General features: G+C 44.5%; 1 protein-coding gene across 2 annotated transcripts in view; it reads left to right on the top strand.

Moving 5' to 3' along the window:
• Prkce (protein kinase C epsilon) overlaps positions 1-20,091 on the top strand; it is a 466,464-nt gene that overhangs the window by 303,494 nt on the left and 142,879 nt on the right. For both annotated transcript variants that reach the window (XM_047522284.1, XM_047522285.1), the window contains exons 7-10: positions 4,663-4,805; positions 7,867-7,963; positions 10,312-10,511; positions 13,141-13,314. In XM_047522284.1, the coding sequence (XP_047378240.1) occupies positions 4,663-4,805; positions 7,867-7,963; positions 10,312-10,511; positions 13,141-13,314 (614 nt within the window). The remainder of the gene's footprint in view (positions 1-4,662; positions 4,806-7,866; positions 7,964-10,311; positions 10,512-13,140; positions 13,315-20,091) is intronic.

Raw genomic sequence — 20,091 nt, 5'->3', positions numbered from 1 at the left:
GGCAAAAGAGTCCAGTACAGCTAGGGTGCTCAAGAAAGGCTTTTGGGGGGAGATGGGACTGGAGCTACAGTAGAGGGAAGAGGAAGACCTGGAAAGGTTTGCGGGGACCACATAATAGGTGGAAAGCAGGCGCGAGGGAGCAACTCGGCATTCAGAGCTGCAGTGCCACTGGAGAGTCCTTGGTTGGTTTGGAGCCCCTCCCAGTGGTGTCTGGCAGTGCTTAGGGACCATGATGAATGTCCCCCTCACACAGGGAAGGCTGATACAAGATGTAGTTTTTGAGGAATTCTGGGTAGCAGACAATTGGCCATTCCATATAGTGTCTGGAAAGTGTTGTTATGGTTCCAATATAGTCAGACTCCCAAGTCTCTTTCTGGGGACATTTGTCCCAGGATGACTCCAAGGGACCACCCCTAGGATCCCCTATCTCCTCTTCTACCTGGCACTCTACAGTCAGTCCCCCTCCCAACCCTGCTGTCATCTGTCACGCATTTCCTATTTCTAATTGTTTGCTCTCTGACTCTGAGCGTAGCATGGCTGATGGTAACCTGCCATGAAATGGAACCACTGCCCTGACTCACCTTCAAATTAGCCTAACATGAAGAAACCTTTAGGCAGGTACCATGATGTAGGCCTGTAATCCCGGCTACTGGGGAGGCTGAGGCGGGAGGTTTGCAAAGTTGAGCCTGGGGCTGTGGCTTAGTGGTATGGCGCTCACCTTGCTTGGGTGAGGGCCTTGGTTCTATACACACGAAAACTTCTGCAGCATACGTGGGTCCAAGTGTCTCCTCAGGCATGACTTAGCTATTGTCCTTAGAGGCTCTGCTTGCTTTAGACAAATTCCTGTTAGCCTGACCCTCCTTTTTGCAATCCTGGCTTTAATCTCAGTTATGGGAAGGGTGGAAACATGGAAATGAGGTCTCTCCAAAAGAAGATGAAGGTCACTGTGCCCAAATCACAAACTGATCTGAGAGGACACTGCTGCTGAAGCCCCACCCAGCACATAGTAGGTGCTCAACAAATAGGTGGTGAATAGCTGAGTAGTAGGGTAGGGTTTTCCATTTAGAAGAGCCCTTTCTCAGCACAGTAACTCTGCTTCTTCTTGGCACAACTTCATTTGGATGAGGCCAGTGCAGATGCATGTTAACAGGCATCCTAGGAAGAGAAGGCTTAAAGGGCAGCCTGGGGCTGGGAGTGGGTTGGCAGTGCAGGATTAACAGCTCTTGGCTTTGGTGTTCTCCACTAGTGACAGGTGGGGGCGGTGACACATGTAGCTCATTTGACCACATTAACGTGAATCCTCCTCAGGTTTCTTTTGGTGCCAGCTGGCACATCCACTTCTCTTTGCTGCTCTCCTGGTGACACTGACAACTCCAGGAGCCCGTGCTCCCAGCATGGCTGCCTGACTCATCTCGTGCTGGCCGTCCTCAGCTCTCACCTGCCCAGGATTTTCACATTGCTTTCGATGTCATAATCTTATGTCATCCATTTTAACTGACATGTGATTGGAATGTTTAAAAACATAGTAAGACAACTACAAAGATCTCCTAGGAAAATATCAGGCTTTTTAAAAATAAAAAGCAAAGTCCTCTAAAGAACGTTTTTCCACTTTGCTGTTCCGCCAACCGGTCACAATCGACGGGTCTGACATTCCAACACCAGAGGGCGCAAGTGGCCAAATTATATGAACTCGGTAGCACTTGCCAAAAAACTCTCTAAATTTGGTTCCTTCATTCTTGTCCTTTCTGATGCTTCACAAAGAGGCAGACCAGGGGTTGGTGGGCAGAGCAGGGAAGGTGAGTGAGTGTCCGAGGGCAGCCGTTGCTTAGGGGAGTGTGATGAGAATTCGGAGCAGAGCTGTTGCCTGGAGTGTGCGATCAGCCTTCCACCCGGGGCTGCCAGCAGGCATTACCAAGAACTCCCCGAGCCCAGTCAGCTCCATGACTGGGCTGTGTAGAGTTTTCTTCTTTGTTTTTGTATTCCGAGAAAGCCGCCCCCCTAACCCCTGCCTTTAATTCGGTAGCTCAGCTGAGTTCTCCAAACCAGGATTGGTGTGGAGGTGGGGAGCTCTGTGCCGTCCCTCCCTCCAGGCTCATGACCAGGTGATGCAGGGCAAGCAGGAGGTGTGGGCCAGCCTGCCTGCTTTCATTCCGGGAGCAGCTTTGTGTGTTTTAATTGCTTTAACAGACGTTATTTTTTTACACCAGTTTTGGGTTCATAGTATAGAGATTTCCCATATGCTGCCCCCCGCCGCCCCATCCCTAGGTCTCCCAACCACCGTTATCCCACAGCAGAGTGGCCCATTTGTTAGCAATGATAAACCTACCTCACCAGACCACCATCATTCAAAGTTGGTAGTTTACAGGAGGGCTCACTCTTGGTGGTATACCGTCCCTGCCTCCAGACAAATATGTAATGACATGTATCCATCACTGTAGTAGCATACAGGACAGTTTTGGTACCCTAAGAGTCCTCTGTGCTCTGCGTATTCACCCCTTCCTCCCTGGCAGCCACAGAGCCTTTTACAGTCTCTGTAGTTTGGCCTTTTCTGTAGGGCCACATAGTTGGGATGATGTCATTTGAAACCTTTTCAGGTTGACTTCTTCTACCTAGTAATGAGCATTTCCTGTTCTTCCATTTCTTTTCATGGTTTGATAGTACATTTTGTTTTAAGCAAAAATAATATTTCAGTGTTGGATGAACCAACGTTTGTCTTTCCATTGGCCGACGGAAGGACATCTTGATGGTTTGCAGATTTTGACAGTTATGAATAAAGCTACTATAAACCTCTGTGTACAGATTTTTGTGTAGACATAAATTTTCAACTCATTTGGGTAAATACCAGGTGTGGAAGTACTAGAGTATATGGTAAGGGTAAGTTTTGCTTTGTAAGAGACTGCTAAGCTGTCTTCCCAAGGGGCTGTACCATTTACATTCCCACCAGCAATGAATGAGAATTCCTGTAGCTCTGTATCCTCACCAGCATTTGGTGTCATCAGAGATATGAATTTTGACCATTTTAATAGAATGATGTTGGGGTATCTAATAGTATTAATTTGCAATTCCCTAGTGACATACGCTGTGGAGCATCTTCTTGTATGCTTATTTGCCATCTGAATATCTTTTTTGATGAGATATCTGCTCAGATCTTTTTCCCATTTTTAAAATTGGATTGTTCCTTTTTTTATTATTGAGTGTTGAGAGTGACTGTTTTGGATAACAGCCCTTTATAAGGTACATCTTTTGCAAATACTTTCCCCCAGTCTGTGGCTTGTCTTCTCATTGTCTTGACAATACCTTTTACAGAGCAGAACCTTTTAATTTTCATAAAGTCCAGCTTGTCGGTTATTTCTTTGATGGACCATGTGTTTGGTATTGTTATCTAAAAAGACATGTCCATACACAAGGTCTCCTAGATGGTCTTCTCTATTATCATTTAGGAGTTTCATTGTTTGCATTTTACATGTTCCATTTTGAGTTAATTTTTGTGATAGGTATAAGTTCTGGATCCAGATTCCGGATGTTTTTGTTGTTGTTGTTTTGTCTTGTTTTGCATGTGGATGTTCAGTTATTCCAGCCCCATCTGTCAAAAGGACTGTTTGCTCCTTTGTCGAAGATCAGTTAACTATATTTATATGGTTCCCTTTCTGAACTGTCTCTTCTCTTCCATTGATCTATTTGTTCTTTTGCCAATTCCACAGTCTTGATTGCTATAGCTATTTGGAAAGTGGAAACCTTTAAGATGTGGGACCTTCTAAGGTATTTTACTCATCATTGTTTTAAAATTCCCAATTTGATCATTGTAACATTCCCTGCCATATCTGAGTCGAGTTCTGATACTCTGTCTCCTTAAATTATGCTTTTTGTCTTTCAGTGCACCTTGCAATTGTTCTAGGGAGCCAGACGGGGTGTACTGGGTAGGGAATGGTGGACTACGCATGTGAGGGTGGGGAGCGGGGGCAGGGGAGGCCTTCTGCGGTCCTTGGCATAGGTCTCAGCCGGGCAGCGAGCCTGCTCCACGATGCTTCTCAGTCCTCCCCTGGCCTCCAGAAGTTTAGCATGGCTGGCGTGGACATTTCCTTACTCCTGGGTCAGTTAGGATCTGATAAATCTCCAGCAGTTCAAACTCTCTTAAAATAGTGTCTCCTAAGGGCAGGTCTTGTTGAGAAGAGCAGAATGTTCTAACCTGGTTAGGAGTGGTTTGTCTTCCCCTCCCCCTGCTGAAAGCACCCAGAGGTCTTCTTCTAATTGCTGGGGAGAGCCCTGTATGCGTGTGACCCCTGCCGAGGAGTGGAGCCGACTGTGGACCTGTGTCCCATTTGGGCCCAGAATTCAAATGAATTTTTAAAAAATTTTCCAGAGGAATCAGTTAGGTTCTTCTGGAGTCAATATTCTATTCCCCTAAATGAAAATTAAATGTGATATTTGTTTGTCCATCCTCCTTTCAGACATGTAGAAAGAATGACTGGAAGGAAGTAACTAGAAGCAGTGTTATCTCTGCAAGGTGGTCCTGTGTGATGGGATGAGTGAGGATTTTTATTTTTCTATTTTTCTGCATTTTCCAAATTCTATCAAATGAACATGTTACTTTTACAATTAAAAAAAAAAGTAATGCTCTAGGCCATAAACACTTGGCTCTCTCTCCCCCATGTCTCCTTACAGTCTGCAAAATGAACGTCCACCGACGCTGTGAGACCAATGTGGCTCCCAACTGTGGAGTGGACGCCAGAGGGATCGCCAAAGTGCTGGCGGACCTAGGTGTCACTCCAGACAAAATCACCAACAGTGGCCAGAGGAGGAAAAAGGTCAGTGGCTCTTTGGTGGTGTCTCTGGAGCTCTCTCCAGGCCTGCTTGTCTGTGCTGGCTTCCTGAGTGTTCTGGAGTAGGCGGTAAGATTCCTGGGTGTGAGGCACCTTACTCAACACAGCATGTGTTTAAAGAAAAAAAGAAAGGAAAAAAGAAGTCAGACAGGTTACATGAAAGTCTCCTTCCAAACTGGGTGTGTCTATAATCCTAGCAACTGGGGAGGCTGAGGCAGGAGGATTGCAAGTTTAGGCCAGCCTGAGGGAACTTAGTGAGGCCCTAAGCAACTTGATGAGACCCTGTCTCAAAAGTAAAAAATAAAAAGGACTGGGGATGTGGCTCAGTGATAAAGTACCCTTGGTTCAATCCCCAGTACAAAAAAAGAGAGTGCTTCTACCCTGAGTGGTAAGAAAGAAGGGTGGAAGAGACGACAGAGCCAGCCTCAAGAGGTTTGTTAAAGAAACATACATTTTGAGATGAGGAATTAGCATTCTAGAAAAAGCATAACAATTCTAGACAAGGAAGTAGACTTACCTGCCTCCGGATTTGGCAGGCAAGCAATTTCAGTGTGTGAATTCCCCCAACCCACACTCTGCTCTAGGGAGGATGCCTAGGTTTGTGCTGGGCTGCCTGCGGAATACCCATGTTGCCCCACAACATTCAACATCTCGACCTGTCTTTGGAGACCAAAGCCCTGTCTCTATTCTTGTGACATTCTGAATGTCATTCCTTTACTAAAGCATTATTTTGGCAAGTCAGGCCCTTCAGGTATGAACAGAGCTAAAGGCGTCTGGAGCAGCTCTTTAGCCTAACTACATTTTGTTTGTTCGTTTTAGCCTAGAAAATTTAAGAGGTCTTTGAAAAGTAAACTATGAGAGAATCAAAACAATGTTACGTAGGCAAGAAATCCTGGTGTGGGTGGGGCGGGCAGTGGCCCTCACTGCCTGGTGTCAAGAATTTCCAAGCACTTCACTAGAAAAGCGAGTCCACCTCGAGGCGCCTCCTGCAGTTTTGACTCTCAAATGTTCTAAATTGACCCTGAAGTACCTGCTAAAGAGCCTACATTTCCTAGTCTTCTTGCTTTAGAAACCTGCTTGAGTCTTTCTCCTGGTGCCTCCAGAAGAGCCTTTTTCCCACTCAAGAGAAAGTTGGGTTGTTTTCATCATAAATGTCTCCCCCTTCTCTACATTCCCAGCAAACACAGCTGTTTTGCAAGAGTTGCCAGGAAAAGAAAAAATTCTCTTTCTGGTTAACTGTGAGATTTTGTGCTTTCGGTGTCCCTCCTTGGTTCTCTAAATCCCACTGGTAGAAAGAGGATTTCAGTTGTTGATCCAAGGCACAGGGATTGCAAGCAGGAGGTTAGTAACCAACAACACCAGGGCCCCACAGGAGAGGCAGGTTAAGCAAACAGTCTGTGGTGACAATGTTAGCCTGGCTCATGGAAGAGCCCTAGCGAGAGCCCTGGTCAGAAGAGATGTTTTTTGTTTTTTGTTTTTCCTGCCAAAATTAAAGTAAGACAGACTCTTTTGTTATCATTGAATATTTGAAAGAAAACTCAGCAGCTATCTTCTTTCCTATGTTCTTAACGAGCCATCGTCTGCCCATCTTGTATTTGGTAAACCTGGTAGGACAAAGGTGATGCAGAGAAATTCAGGAAGGAGCAGAATCCAGTTAAGAGACCATAGTCCTGATGTTTTTATGTCTGAGATGCTTCTTCTTCTTTTTTTTTATTTTTTAGAATTTTCTTGTTTTATTTTAAAATACTTTTTTCTTGTTTCTTTTCAGTTATAGATAACATTAAGATATATATTTAATATAATAAAAATAATACTTAAAGTACAAGTTGTGTTTTAGTCAGCTTTTGCGCTGCTGCAACTGAAAGACCCAACCAGAACAATTGTAGAGGAGGAAAGGTTTATTTAGGGGTTCACGGTTTGAGAGGTCTCAATCCATAGACAGCAGGCTCTACTCCTTGGGGCTCATGGTGAGGTAGAACATCATGCAGAAGATTATGGTGGAGGAGAGCAGCTTACATGATGATTAGAGAGCAGAGAGATAGATCTCCACCTGTCAGACACAAATATATACCCCAAAGTCATGCCCCTAATTTCACCTCCTCCAGCCACACCTTGCCACTTCAGTCACCACTCAGTAAATCCCTACCAGGGGATGACTTCACTGATTGGGCTAAGGCTCTCACAACCCAATCATTTCTCCTCTGAACCTTTTTACATTGTTTCACATATGAACTTTGCGGGGACACCTCACAGCCTGAGATGCTTCTGATAAAAAGTCTGGAAAAAAGTCCAGTGGTCATGTGAGTCAGTGTGAAGGATGGAAGAAGCACCACCCCCTGGTCTTCTTTGCAGGAGCATTAGATTTGCTGGAGGTCTGCTTCCCCTCATTTTGCCAGAAAGGCCAGGTGAACACAGCGGGTGGACCAAGAGCAGAGGGAGCAGAGTGCTACCCGCTTCATGTCACTCAAAGTGGATATGCCAGAGCTACGCCAGGAAACACACTTCCCTGGGGTGTTCCATGAAAATTTGCCAACGGATATCAAACACATCTGAAAATATTTATTGAGCATCTATTATGTGTATTAGTTTGTGCAAGTCTCCAGGGGTGTTAAAAGTACTGTAGACCTTACCTTCAAAAAAATTATGGCCTGCCTGAGTAGAGAATCCCAGGCAATAGACACATACAGATATTATTAATGATATAAAGCTGGATAAAATATGAATAAATGCCAGACAGATGGCAGAGACAGCGAATGTCATGTTGCTTTGGATGAGAGAGTGTCTGGGGTTGGACAGACAGAGGGGAACTTCATTGAAAAGGTGGGTGAGCTTTGCTTGGAAAGACCTATTGCATTTGCATAGAATAAAAGTTGATTTTCTCCGTTTGTTTGGCAAATGAAACTTGGATCTGTGCTCTCAGACTAGCAACTCAGCAAGTGCTGCTATGTGCCTGACACTCTTTGTCACCCCAGTTTGATGGCTCTTGTCCTCAGGGAGACTCATCCTCCTTTCTGATGCCTCTCTCCCTTCTTCCTGTCCTCTCCAGCTCGTTGCTGGTGCCGAGTCCCCACAGCCAGCTTCTGGAAGCTCCCCATCTGAAGAAGATCGATCCAAGTCGGCACCCACCTCCCCTTGTGACCAGGGTGAGACTCTCAGATTTGCCTTTTGACCCCTGGGTTCTGTCATCGGAAGGACCAAGGCATGTGAGGCCTCTCCTCTCGAGAACGGCCTCGTGAGAGCTGAAACGGCTGGCAGCCCCGGCAGGTCCTCCCACGCCTTTTCTGTATTGATTTCATAATCATCTTTCCCTCTACAAGGCTTGCTTGTGTTCGTGTTCCTAGTTTTATACTTACACTAACTTTGTGTGGGTGCTGCGTCACTGCCCCCAGGTACAGGGTGAGAGGAGAAAGTTGGAGGGGTAAAAACGTTTGTCCCAAGGTCAAGAACTCACTGGTGGTAAGGGTGGGCCTGCGCCCCTCTCTGGAGGTCATCATTTGTGACCTGCCTTCTTGCCCAGAGGCCGTGTGCCAGTCCTGAGGCCACAAGATAACTGGTCTCATTTCCTTTTTGTGTAACTCCGTTTCACTTTCTTTTTTTTTTTTGCGGTGCTGGGGATTGAACTCAGGGCCTTAGTGCTTGTGAGGCAAGCACTCTACCAACTGAGCTATCTCCCCAGCCCTCCGTTTCACTTTCTGTGTCTTCATTTCAAGAGATCTGATCCGTTCATAAGTAATTTGATGGTACTATGGCTCCTCCAGACTTGTTGGAATTATCCTGAGCCCATGTAGGTCTTTTCCTGATTTCTTTTAAGGCTGAGACATCCTCTGGGAACTTCAAGGAGATTGGGTCAAATGGTAGAGACCCCAAATAAGAGGGAAGTGCCCAGGGAAGGTTTTAGGGCAGGTGGCTGCCCAGCATTTTGTCCAGCCCCACACAGGACACAGTACCTCTTGGGACCTCTGTTCTTATGGCGTTACCAGTTAGTCAAGGTACCAGAACTTCCCAGCAGTGATGTGGGAATTCATGGATGGGAAAGCCCTTTTAGTCAGATGTGCATGGTGATGAAACAGAAATAAGCCACAGTTTCTCAGACCGCCATTATAAGAACTCAGAAAGACATTTTCTTCAAGTGTTGGTGTCGCCAAACATCTAAGTTCTGCCTTCCAAAATCTATTTAATAACTGAGACTTTCACTCTGTGGTGAGACTAAAAGTCATCCTTAGTTCCAATTGAGCATTAGTAGGTAACTGCTGAATCAGTGTGGGGATGGCTGTGGTCTCAGAGGCCCGTCCCCATCTCTTTCCTCCCCAACACACCTCCCCCACCACAGAGGTGCCCACTCCAAAGCTAAGAAACTCTCCAGGTTCTCTGAACAGGATTTTAGGGCCTCAGTCCTGAAAAGAAGCTAAAGGTCTTTCTGTCAAGTGGCACTGGGTCACTCATGCCTGATTTGGGTTCCCAGGGGTAGTCTCTGTTCCCCTTCTGTAATCCTGGTTATTCATAAGCATCTTTTAAAATTGGGTTACTCCCAAGCTACCCATTTTATAGACAAGTGTACATGTTGATGAATGAATTGCCAACTATAAAGCTTCTTCAAATAGAATAGGTCAAAGGATCACCCAGTGTTATCATTGCAGGTAATTCAGGTCACATACTCCAGAGGGGTGTGAGATTGTCTCATAGTTGTGAAATTGTACTGAGGAATTCCTGTCCCATCAGAGATAAATTTGCAACACGTCACTGTGGGAAGCAATTCTTTGTTAACGATAAGCCCGTTGCTTGTTTTGTTAGTACCCTTGTGTGGGACAAGTGTTTAGAGAAAATCCAGCATCAAGGCCAATTAAAGACCTGAGAAGGTAAAGGCTTCCTAGTCCCCTTCGATGGAAAAATTATATCAGTGATGACTGTGATGATGATTCTGGATAGTTCTAATCTTCAAAGGGAATTTAAAGCGTACTTATTCCTTTCTGACTCTGCACAGTCCCAGTGAAGGCCTGGATTCCTGTACTACACCTAGAATCATGGAATACACTACCAGTCAAAGGCAGCTTTCAGAGAAATGACTGGCTTTGGTATAATCCAAAGGGATTTGCTGGTGAGTGAGTGCTTCAAGGGCATCCAGTCTCCTTGAAGCTCCCAGGGAATGTTTCATTCTTAAAATGAAACAGGAAAAGGCCAATACTGGTCTAGGGTAATTCCTACAAGTCTGGAGGTCCCGCGGTACCATCAAATTATTTATGAATGGGCCAAATCTCTTTTGGAATGAAGACATAAAATGTGCCTTCCTCTTCTTTGCATGCTGAAGCCTGACTGTGCTTTGAGTGCCAGTGAACTTGCTGGACAAAGGAAGGCACACACCAAAGGAAGCCACCCTGGATTTGTTGCTGTGAAGAACGGAAATCGGGTTGGGAGCTTGTGAATGCTGCGTCCCAGTGAGAAGGGTCCACGAGATGTGCACTAATGCATTATCTTGTTACCCTCTGGTCCTTAGAACTAAAAGAACTTGAAAACAACATCCGGAAAGCATTGTCATTTGATAACCGAGGGGAGGAGCACCGAGCATCATCGTCCACCGATGGCCAGCTGGCGAGCCCTGGCGAGAATGGTGAAGTCCGGCAAGGCCAGGCCAAGCGTTTGGGACTGGATGAGTTCAACTTCATCAAGGTGTTGGGCAAAGGCAGCTTTGGCAAGGTCTGTGGCCCTCGCATGGAGCACTCCGGATTTTCTCACTAGTTGAATCTAAGATTCAGTGAGGAACACTTTGGACCAGGTTGAAGACCTGGTCTTGCTACTTTTTCCTTGCTTGTTTAGGGGAATTGGGCTGAAGCCAGGCGGCTAGGAGCCCTGGTTCTACTGTTAATTGGCTGTTGGGCTTTCTTGTAGTCACTTCACCTGGTTAGGATTCATTTTTTTCTTATTTGTCAAATCAAGGCAAGAATCCTGTAAGAGTAGGTACAGAAGCACAGTGAGAGGTATAAAGGGCTCTGCACGTGCTCAGCACTTTACTGTCAAGAATAATATCCATACCTGTCTTCCCTCCTCCAGGAGATCCATCTGAAAGCCTCTGTTCTCAGTGAACTTAGGGTTCAGAGCAAATCTTATCAAGTAGTACTTTAGAAGTTAAATGTTATTTCACTGATTTTTTTTGGGGGGGGTACTTACTAGATGTTCTTTTTATTCTCTACGTGAGGCAAGAGAATCAAATAATTATCTCATGTCTCCCCATGGAGACGAACACAATGGTGTGGGGCTTACCTTTTGCTGTGCTCAGTAAAGGATTAATAGTCAGTCACTGTTCTGATGGCTGGTGAGATGCAAAAATGATCCCTGTTCATTTTAGAAAGATGAAGGGACCCATAGCCTAGAAAGCTGGTTAGCATTTCAAAGCAGACTCCTGATTGTCCCCTTGATCTTCTCAAATCCATGCCTAAAAGGCAATGAGAGTTACCTTTCCAAAATCTTCTGGAGCAGAGAGATCCTGCTCTGAGGACCAGACAGCTCCCGGAGGTCACATGGCCTCACGTGTCCGGGGTGCAGAAGCCTGTGGGCCAGGCAGTTGGCCCAGCCGCAGGCCTATTCCACCATCCTCCAAAGTGAAGGGCTCTGGGAAGCCGCAAGGCACAGAGCCTGCTTTCCAGCCATCTCACCTGCCCCTATCTCACTCTGAGATCACTTGGCAGGGGTGTAACTGGGTAACTTAAATGCCACAGCTGAAACAATCACATTCTTTAGAGACAAGCTAAATAAGAAACAGACCCCAGGCCTCTGGCTTAGGCATGACTCCGGGATGCGAGCAGGACCGGGTTTAATTTTGAGCAAGATTCAAGGGGAATGACCAAACTGTTTCTAGGCTTCTGTACAGCAGAGACAGGATTGGAAGTTTGCTGACTGAGGCCCTAAGGTTGTTTCTTAGGAACAATTGCAGACAAGGTTTGAGTCACTTTTAGAATCTGTATTTTTTGTGAGTGGTAAAAAGTCTTCAGATTAACATCACAAATTCCCTTACGTAGTTACTGAGTTGTTGCTCTTTAACTTTGACAACAAACATTGGAATGCTGTACTTAGGAGTTAGTTATTTAAAAAGAGAAAGACTTGTGACTTTTGTAGGTAAGTGAGTATAAAAACATAAAATGATAGGAAAACTTCAAGAGAATAGACCTGTGAATTAGCCCCAGGAGGAGGGATTGAGTTTCCAGCTATGGAGCTAAAGAAGAAACCTTAGAGACAGATGAGGGCAGATTGAGCGGTTTAAAGGAATATAATTCTGTTTGACAGAAAAAAAAAAAAGAAAATTTTAAAACAATCTTAGAAAAACCTTTGTTGAAAGTTAAGGGTTAGAATATTTTATATCATACATGTATAGATTTGTAAGAAATAATATAAGACAGCAAAAAAAAAATAGGCAAAGGAGACAAATAACTGACCCCAAAAGAAAAAAAATTATAAAATATTTTTAAAGTTTCTATACATTGAGGAAACATTTCCCACCTATTAAGAAAAAAAGAAAAAAAAAAAAAAAGAAAAAAAACAGACATTTTAAGTGAAAATGTGCAATGTCAGGAAGTCACAGTAAAAGGAAAATACTTCTACGTGGCTAGGAGCACTTACTTGCCTTGTATATCCTTTTTAAAAATCAGTGAGGAAATGTGAAAAATATCTGGTTCTTCATCTACTTCTAAGAATTTCTATCTTAAGGATGTAATACAAGAAATACTAAAAAATTATGTACAAAAATGCTTAGTATACTTCATATAATACTTAATCATTAGCTATAACAAGTTTCTAATATGAAGGTGATAACTAAATAAATTTGTACTATATTTACTTTGAACTGAGTATCAGTAACTATGATAATGATGGACACCCTGCAGAAAAATGCTTATAAATTAATGGTTTTCTTAAAAAGTACTACCCTATATTTGCTGTGTCATAATTGCAAGTATGATAGTATATAGGAATAATTATTTAACAGGTGTGAACTGAACCTCTCTTTACTTCCTCTGTACATGGCCAGTGATTAAAATTAATGAGTGAGTTGTAGTAGCTATATTAAGATGGGTATTTTTCCTTAACATTTCTTTTCACTTTTATATTTTATTTTTTTGTAGTGCTAAGAATCAAACCCAGAGCCTTGCACTTTGCCAGGCAGGTGCTCCAGTACTGAGCTTCAGCCCCAGGCCCCTAAACATTTTTCAATACTGTCATAATACCTTAAATTAAAGAAAAGCATCAGTTAGTTTTTAAAGATTTGGTATTCACTTGTGTTCTGCCTTTGATTCCACGTAAATGTAGTGATGGAGATGATTTTGATTGATTGTAGGTCATGTTGGCGGAACTCAAGGGCAAAGACGAGGTATATGCTGTGAAGGTCTTAAAGAAGGACGTCATCCTTCAGGATGATGATGTGGACTGCACAATGACAGAGAAGAGGATTCTGGCTCTGGCACGGAAACACCCGTACCTAACCCAACTCTATTGCTGCTTCCAGACCAAGGTATGTTTACCAAGAAGCCTGGAGGAATACTGTAGGATATTATGGTATTGGACTATCAGGTAAAGTATCCATTTTAGACCTTCTACATTCTTCCCTCAGACTTCGTAAAGTGAAACAGATTTTACCCTTGAAGAGATCAGGGTGCATTTGGACAGCATCTTCTTTTTAAAGACATGGAATTTTCCATTCAAGGTTGTGCTTATGAAGGGATGAGAGTGCTAGAACTCCTTGCAGAGGTAGCTGGACGAAGCCCATGGCTAAACCCAATATTTGCTCATTGGAAAAACCAACAAGCGTGGTGTAGCCTTGCTCTGCTCTTGACTTTCTGTCACTCATCAAATCACTTAACTTCTGTTTTGCTTTCCGGTCAGAAGAAAAAGAGTAACTTATGTAATGTCATAGGAGGTAAACGATGTAAACAATTGCTTAAAATTCCACAGTGAAATAGAGACATTAGGTGGCATTTTCAGATTTACTCTGTAGGTGCCTGGGAACCAGAAGGTGGCAGTGGAGAAACAAAAGACAGTCTCACTACATTGCAGAGTCCGATCTTTGATTTGGTACTTTCTCTTAGCAAAGAGAAGGAACCCACACGTTCTTCATGAAGCTCCTATTTTATTATTCTTTTTTTGGGGGAGAGGGATAGGTTAAAGTCTTCTATGGATTCGCAATGTTTGGTTTCTTTAGAAGGCAAAGATAACCAAATCCCAAACTCCTTCGTGCCAGTGTGGAGCCCAGTGAAGGCTGGCAACACGGGAGGGTTCTGGCTCCTTGGTATCCTCTCACCGCCTGCTGTTGCAACTGCCAGTCTTCCCACTTAGAATTCAACAATTACTCATTCAAATCAAATACTTATTCTGTTTAACTGAATCTTTCCCATGTATCTAGTGCTGTGCTAGGTGCTAGAGACACAGTGGTAAACAAGGCCCGATCCCTGACCTCAGGGATTTCACAGTCTCTTTGGTTCAATGTTTCCCAAAGGCTGTTTCTCAGAACCCCAATCACTTGAGAAACCATCAGCATGAAGGACTCTGTGGCCCATAGATTGGGACTCTGCAATCTCAACCTCTCTTGCAGAGTCTCCGTACACATTTACTTACGGGAGTCCCTGAGAAGATCTTCAGTGAAAAAAGAAAAAGATTACCTTTGTTTAATCTACTATTTCCCAACTGACTTGATCCCAAATCCCATCACGCACATACGCACACAGATGCACACACCCCTAATCCACACTGAGAAATTCTGATCTACCCCTCAGATCCCTTAGAAGAATAAGAAATATCTTCTGAAAAATCTCATTCTGCTTATCCTCCAAGGATAAGCATATATATACATATGCTTATATATATATATATATATACACTTTATTTTTCCCTTAGAGACCCTGTTGAATTAGTATCTACCCCTTTTCAGAACTAAGCGGCCACCCTTGTTTTTGCTCTGTGTTACGGGATACCCAACAGTTACGGGTCAGTGTGAGCGCATGTGTATGTACAAACCAGAGTCCAAGATGGTAGTAGAGCTTCAATGATGGAGGCAAACTTTTCTTTTCTCCACTAGAGCTTAATTCTACATTTATGAGAAACGTATGGTCTCCTGTATATATATCTTTATCTTTCACAGTACTGATCGCAGGATCTTACACCTGGCAGGTGCTCACTATCAGAATCAGACTTGAAAAAATAAAGTCTTTTTTTTTGGGGGGGGTGCTATACTGGAGATAGAACCCAGGGGTGCTCTGCCACTGAGCTACACCTCCAACTCTTTGCATTTTATTTTGAGACAGGGTCTCACTAAGTTGCCCAAACTGGACTTGAACTTGTGATCCTCCTGCCTCAGCCTCCCAAGGAGCTAGGGTTACAGGTCTGCACCACCATGCCCACCAAAGTAAAAGTCTTTTGGCCAGAGACTTTCCACATTGGCAGCATGAGACCTGGTGTCTCCTTTGGCCTCTGGGACCTCCCTCCAGTGGGACCTTGCTCCTTTCTTCTGCCTGAGCCAGTGCAGTGTCCCTTCTGTGAGGGAACTCACCACTTCTCCTGCCCCTGCAGATGCATCTCCCACCTGCCTAATGTCACTGCCTTGACAGGGAGACACATGGGCATCCTTTCTTTGAACACACTGCCAAAAGGTCCAGCATCCTGGAAGGAGTCCATCCACTTGTGAGGACTCTGAAGCCCTGTGTGTGGTGCATCTTGGGAAGCCACAGTGGAAGGTCACCATGGTGATTGAGGAGGGAGAGGAATGGACAGCTTCAGTGCCTGCAGTGTTTCCTCCCTGCATTACTGAAGATCAAGACCAGGTTTCAAACACAAAATGGTATTGAATGACCCCATGAATGAATGACACCATCATCTGTAGCAGAAGAGTAATCAAAACCGGATTTTAGGGTCTGGGTGATGGGAGGGTGAGGATTGGGAAAGAAGAAACTAGCTCAGAGGTTTACTGGCTCTTCAGGTTAATGCCAGGCAGCCACAGTTACAGGAGCAGCTTGGTCCCCTCTCCCATGCATTGCACCTCAGTAGGACACCTTGCTTTACATAACACATGTGTATTCATCTAACTTTTAAAAAGTGAGTCATAATTTAACCCCACTGATAAACCTTGATGTACTAATGAAGAACCTTATGAAGAATCATTTCATAGACCCCAGTCTAACTTTTAAAACCAGTGATATTTCCTACAGTGACCATTAGTCACGAATTTATTTTATTTTGTTTCATTTTTGGTACTAGGGATGGAACCCAGGGGTTCTTAACCACTGAGACACATCTCTGGCCCTTTTTGTTTTTTATTTTGAGACAGGGTCTTGCTTAGGCTTAGGGCCTCACTAAATTGCTGAGGCTGGCTTTGAACTTGCGATCCTCCTGCCTCAGCCTCCCGAGCTGCTGGGATTATAGGTGTGTGCCACTGTGCCCAGCTATAGTCATGGTTTGCCAATGAAGGCAGGTGCTGGTGTGGGTTTATCAGCAAAAAGGAAGAAAATCCTCATGTGGAAAGGCTCACGAATAAGGAATGGGAGATTATACAAACCACCACAGCCAAGTGCCTGAACAGTTGTGTCCAGGGTAGGGGGATTTTCAAATCAAGGGAACCAAGAGGAGCTGTTTGGGATTTAGTGGAGCAAAGAGCTTCACACCAAGTTTTGAAAGGTGGGAGGATTTGAGCAGGCCTGGGTGGGAAGGGGAGCTAAGTTTGGTGGCCAGAGTTCTGTCTTGCTTGGGTTTCATTTTTCTTGGAGGTAGGGATAATTTCTCAGCCACAATCAACCTAGTTTTGACTAAGTCTCTAATGCATGATTCCAGAAAAAAAGCCCTGGTTGCAATCCTACTTAGACTCCTTCCTTGACTGTTTAATGATGTCACCCACAGCAGCCAGAATGTTGAGTTTAATTATTTTTAGGTGAACCTTAGTTTTCAGTGTGGAGGAAGAAATAGTTCTTTTGAAACTTTGCTTTGAGAACTTACATGGAGCTTTAGGCTGCATGCTACGTGTCAGCTGCCTGCGAGGACTTGGAAGTGGTCAAGTGAGGGTCCTGGATCTGATATGGCGACTGTGGTGATTGAACAAACCAGTGGACACCGATCACACAGTGTCGTCAAGTCTGGTTACCACAGCTCACTGAACGACAGGTTATAAAGGAAGAGTAATTTGGGCTTTCCAGTACTAAGTCTTCCAGCTCTTGACTGAGGTGCTTTGGTCATTCTCCATGGGTTCTAGAAGCACATTTTCCATCGAATTCAAACCAATGTGTTTGACTAAGTTACCAATGTGCTGGGTGCTCTTTGGGGTGCTAGAGTAACCTGAGTTACAAGGAGAGAAATCTACAAGACTCTATTTAACTGTCAAAACATAAGGCCAGGTGTGGTGGCACACACTTGTAATCCCAGCAACTTGGGAGTCTGAGGCAGGAGGATCACAAGTTCAAAGCCAGCCTCAGCAACTTAGTGAGACCCTGTCACAAAATTAAAAATGAAAAGGCCTGGTGATGTGGCTCAGTGGTACAGAGCCCCTGGTTCAATCCCTGGTGCCATAGGAGAGAAAAACAAAACCACAAAAAGTACAGAAAAAGGGATAAACCAAAGTCAACCAAAATGGAGTAGCCTCATTCATCCCAGGTCTTCCTTCTCACAACTCAAAAACCCTGGACATCGTTCTTATTTTGTAAAGGCATTATGCTTGCTCAAAGTGACATAGTCATAAACAATTGTATCTGTTGATCTGGATGAGAAATCTAAAATTTTCATATTGCAAGTTGCCAGATGACTTTTAAATAGATAACATTAAACCAGTGTCAGGAGTGTTTCACTTTTTTCCTTTCTCTCTCACACAACTGTTTTCTTGCTAAAGAAAATAGCTATGAGCTTTAATTAGCTTAATGAATATACAAGTATTTATTGAGTAGCTACTATGTGCTAGGCCCAGTGCTAGGTTCTGAGGCTACAAAGCTAAAACTTCTTACCCCTACATTCACAGAGATTGCATGGCTAAGTCCCTGCTGGACAGTTAAGAGTGATATTCTACCATATGGCCGCTCTGCCAGGGGAGCCATGTAGAGTCATTTAAAGTTCTACAGAAGGCAGCAAAGAAAGCTTCCAGGCAGAGGTAGATCCTAACCTGGGCCTTAAAGCATGGGTAACATTTGGAAGAGGGCGAGGCCAAGAGATGACTGGTAAAACCTAGTTATGATCCCTGGATCTCAGGTGCACTTGATTTCCAGTGCTGGAACTCACCTCTCCTGTATCCTTCTTCTTCCTCCAAGGAAATGATGTAAGGAAGGGAGAGGAAGAAAGCAAGGGTATTTAGAAAATAAGGAAAGAAATTCCTGCCTCTCTAAGATCAGATGCTGACTGGTAGCAAGAAGACAAGTACTATAGGAAGCCCTCTTGTTGGGCTGAGGCGCCCTGCTAGACTCTGAAAGTCATGGGCTTGGTCAAGGTCAGATTCAGCCAGATAAACGAAGGCAATTCAGGAATTGCCTTCCCCAAGTTCCCATTCACCCAGTGACTATTAGGGATAGGAAAGCCACCGAGAGGTAGACTTGTTTTGTTTTTGTTTTTGTAGTTACAGGAAATAAAATTCCCAGGCATTTTTAGATTCTGTGTGTTTGTATTTTATGATCCCCACTGCGAAACCATCCCCTCCAACTGGATCCCACAAAACCTGTCTTGAATAATTCCACCCATGATTTGTCCTCTGTAAAACTTGTGAGCTCTGTACAGTCAGACCATCCCCCACCCTCTGGCATTTCCTGCCAGGCTTGGGAGGCCAAATCCTGGAGAGTTTTGCTGGGAAGGAAACAGGGTTGGACTCCTACAGGATCTCCCTTGGCCAGGCCTGGAGGAAGCACAGCACGGAAAATCCTTAAAATCAACTGGAGACATTTTTCAAATGCGATTTAATGACCCCCATGAGCAGGAGGAGAACTGCGGAGGATTGCTGACAACATAGGAGAGAAATTGTAGTTTCAAGGAACTCCTGTGTTTATTTGGATTCTTCACACTGAACAGCAAAAAAAAAAAAAAAAAGGCTGTTGGTAGATTTTTTTTTTTTTTTTAAAGAGCTGGCTATGGCAGATAGATCTGAAAGAGCCGAGGAAGCAGGGCCACTTTCCTACTGACCACACCGTCTGTTGGGGCAGCAGCACTTCTTAAGAGTGGGAGGGGTTTGGACCCGATTCAGTGTGAGCCTGGGACAATGGATTGAGATGTGCAGGGCCTGGGACAGTGTGCAGATCAGGCAGCCACCCGGCCATCCGTGTGCTTGCCAATAAACGATCTCAAACAGAGGTGGCGTCAGTAGTTTTTAACAGAGTTCAGTGAAATGAGCCCTTGTGGCTGTTACCAGTTTCCCATTGGCAGAACCAGTTACCCCAGTGAGTCAGACTTCTGGAAACTCTGCCTCATGGCTGCCGAAGACCATTTGTGCCCGATGGTGGCCTGGACACCCAGGTCGTTTGTCTCAGTCAGCCAGCTAACACGTGTCCTTGAAGGCCTGGGCCTGCAAATGCAGGCAGCAGAGCACAGCTTTGATGAGAGGGCCTATGACCAGAGTCTGGGACATCTCAGTGCCCTGGCGGGGACTGAGGGATGGGAGTGTGATGGGGGATTGCCATGGGAGCTGTGGACAGGCCAGGAGAGCTCCGGCCCCTCCGAGAAACACCACAGATTTTCACAACCAAGTAGGCCTCAGGAGCAGCAGGCCCTGACGGGCTCCGAGAGCACAGTGGGATTCATCCCGCAGCCTGTGGAGTCTGAGTACTGCCGTCCTGGCTTGGTGCAGACAAGGAGGCTTGCTGGCTCTTTATCTAGATGTTGCTGCCTCTGGTCACTTCACTTAGAGGAACCTTGCATTCGAATAGGACAGCTGCTTTTTAAAAATGCCTTCGCGTCTATCAGTCATCTCCCATCTAGCTAGGAATGTCCCTGCAAGGTATGGGCACTCCCTTTTCTACTTCCAATTTTTTTTATTGTGGTACAACACACCTAATATTTACCCTCTTGAGTATTAACTCACTCACAGTAGGATAAAGTGTATTCTGCATGTCATGTACCCACCACCTCCAGGCCCCTTTGCCGAAACTCCATGTTCATTAAACAAGAACTCCTCATCCTCACTGGCTCCCTCCTGCCTCTGCCAAGACTAAGTGCTTCATTTAAGTGGAACGATACAGTAATCATCTTTTTGTGACTGGCTTATTTCGCTTAGCCTAGTGTCTTTAAGATTGATCCCTGTTGTGACTTGGTTGTCAAAATTTCCCTTTTTTTTTTTTTTTTC

This window comes from Sciurus carolinensis, chromosome 13 (assembly GCF_902686445.1).
Source record: "Sciurus carolinensis chromosome 13, mSciCar1.2, whole genome shotgun sequence".
Classification (NCBI taxonomy): domain Eukaryota; kingdom Metazoa; phylum Chordata; class Mammalia; order Rodentia; family Sciuridae; genus Sciurus; species Sciurus carolinensis.
Note: the sequence above shows the minus strand (reverse complement) of the source record. Positions and strands in the feature narration are given on the sequence as shown.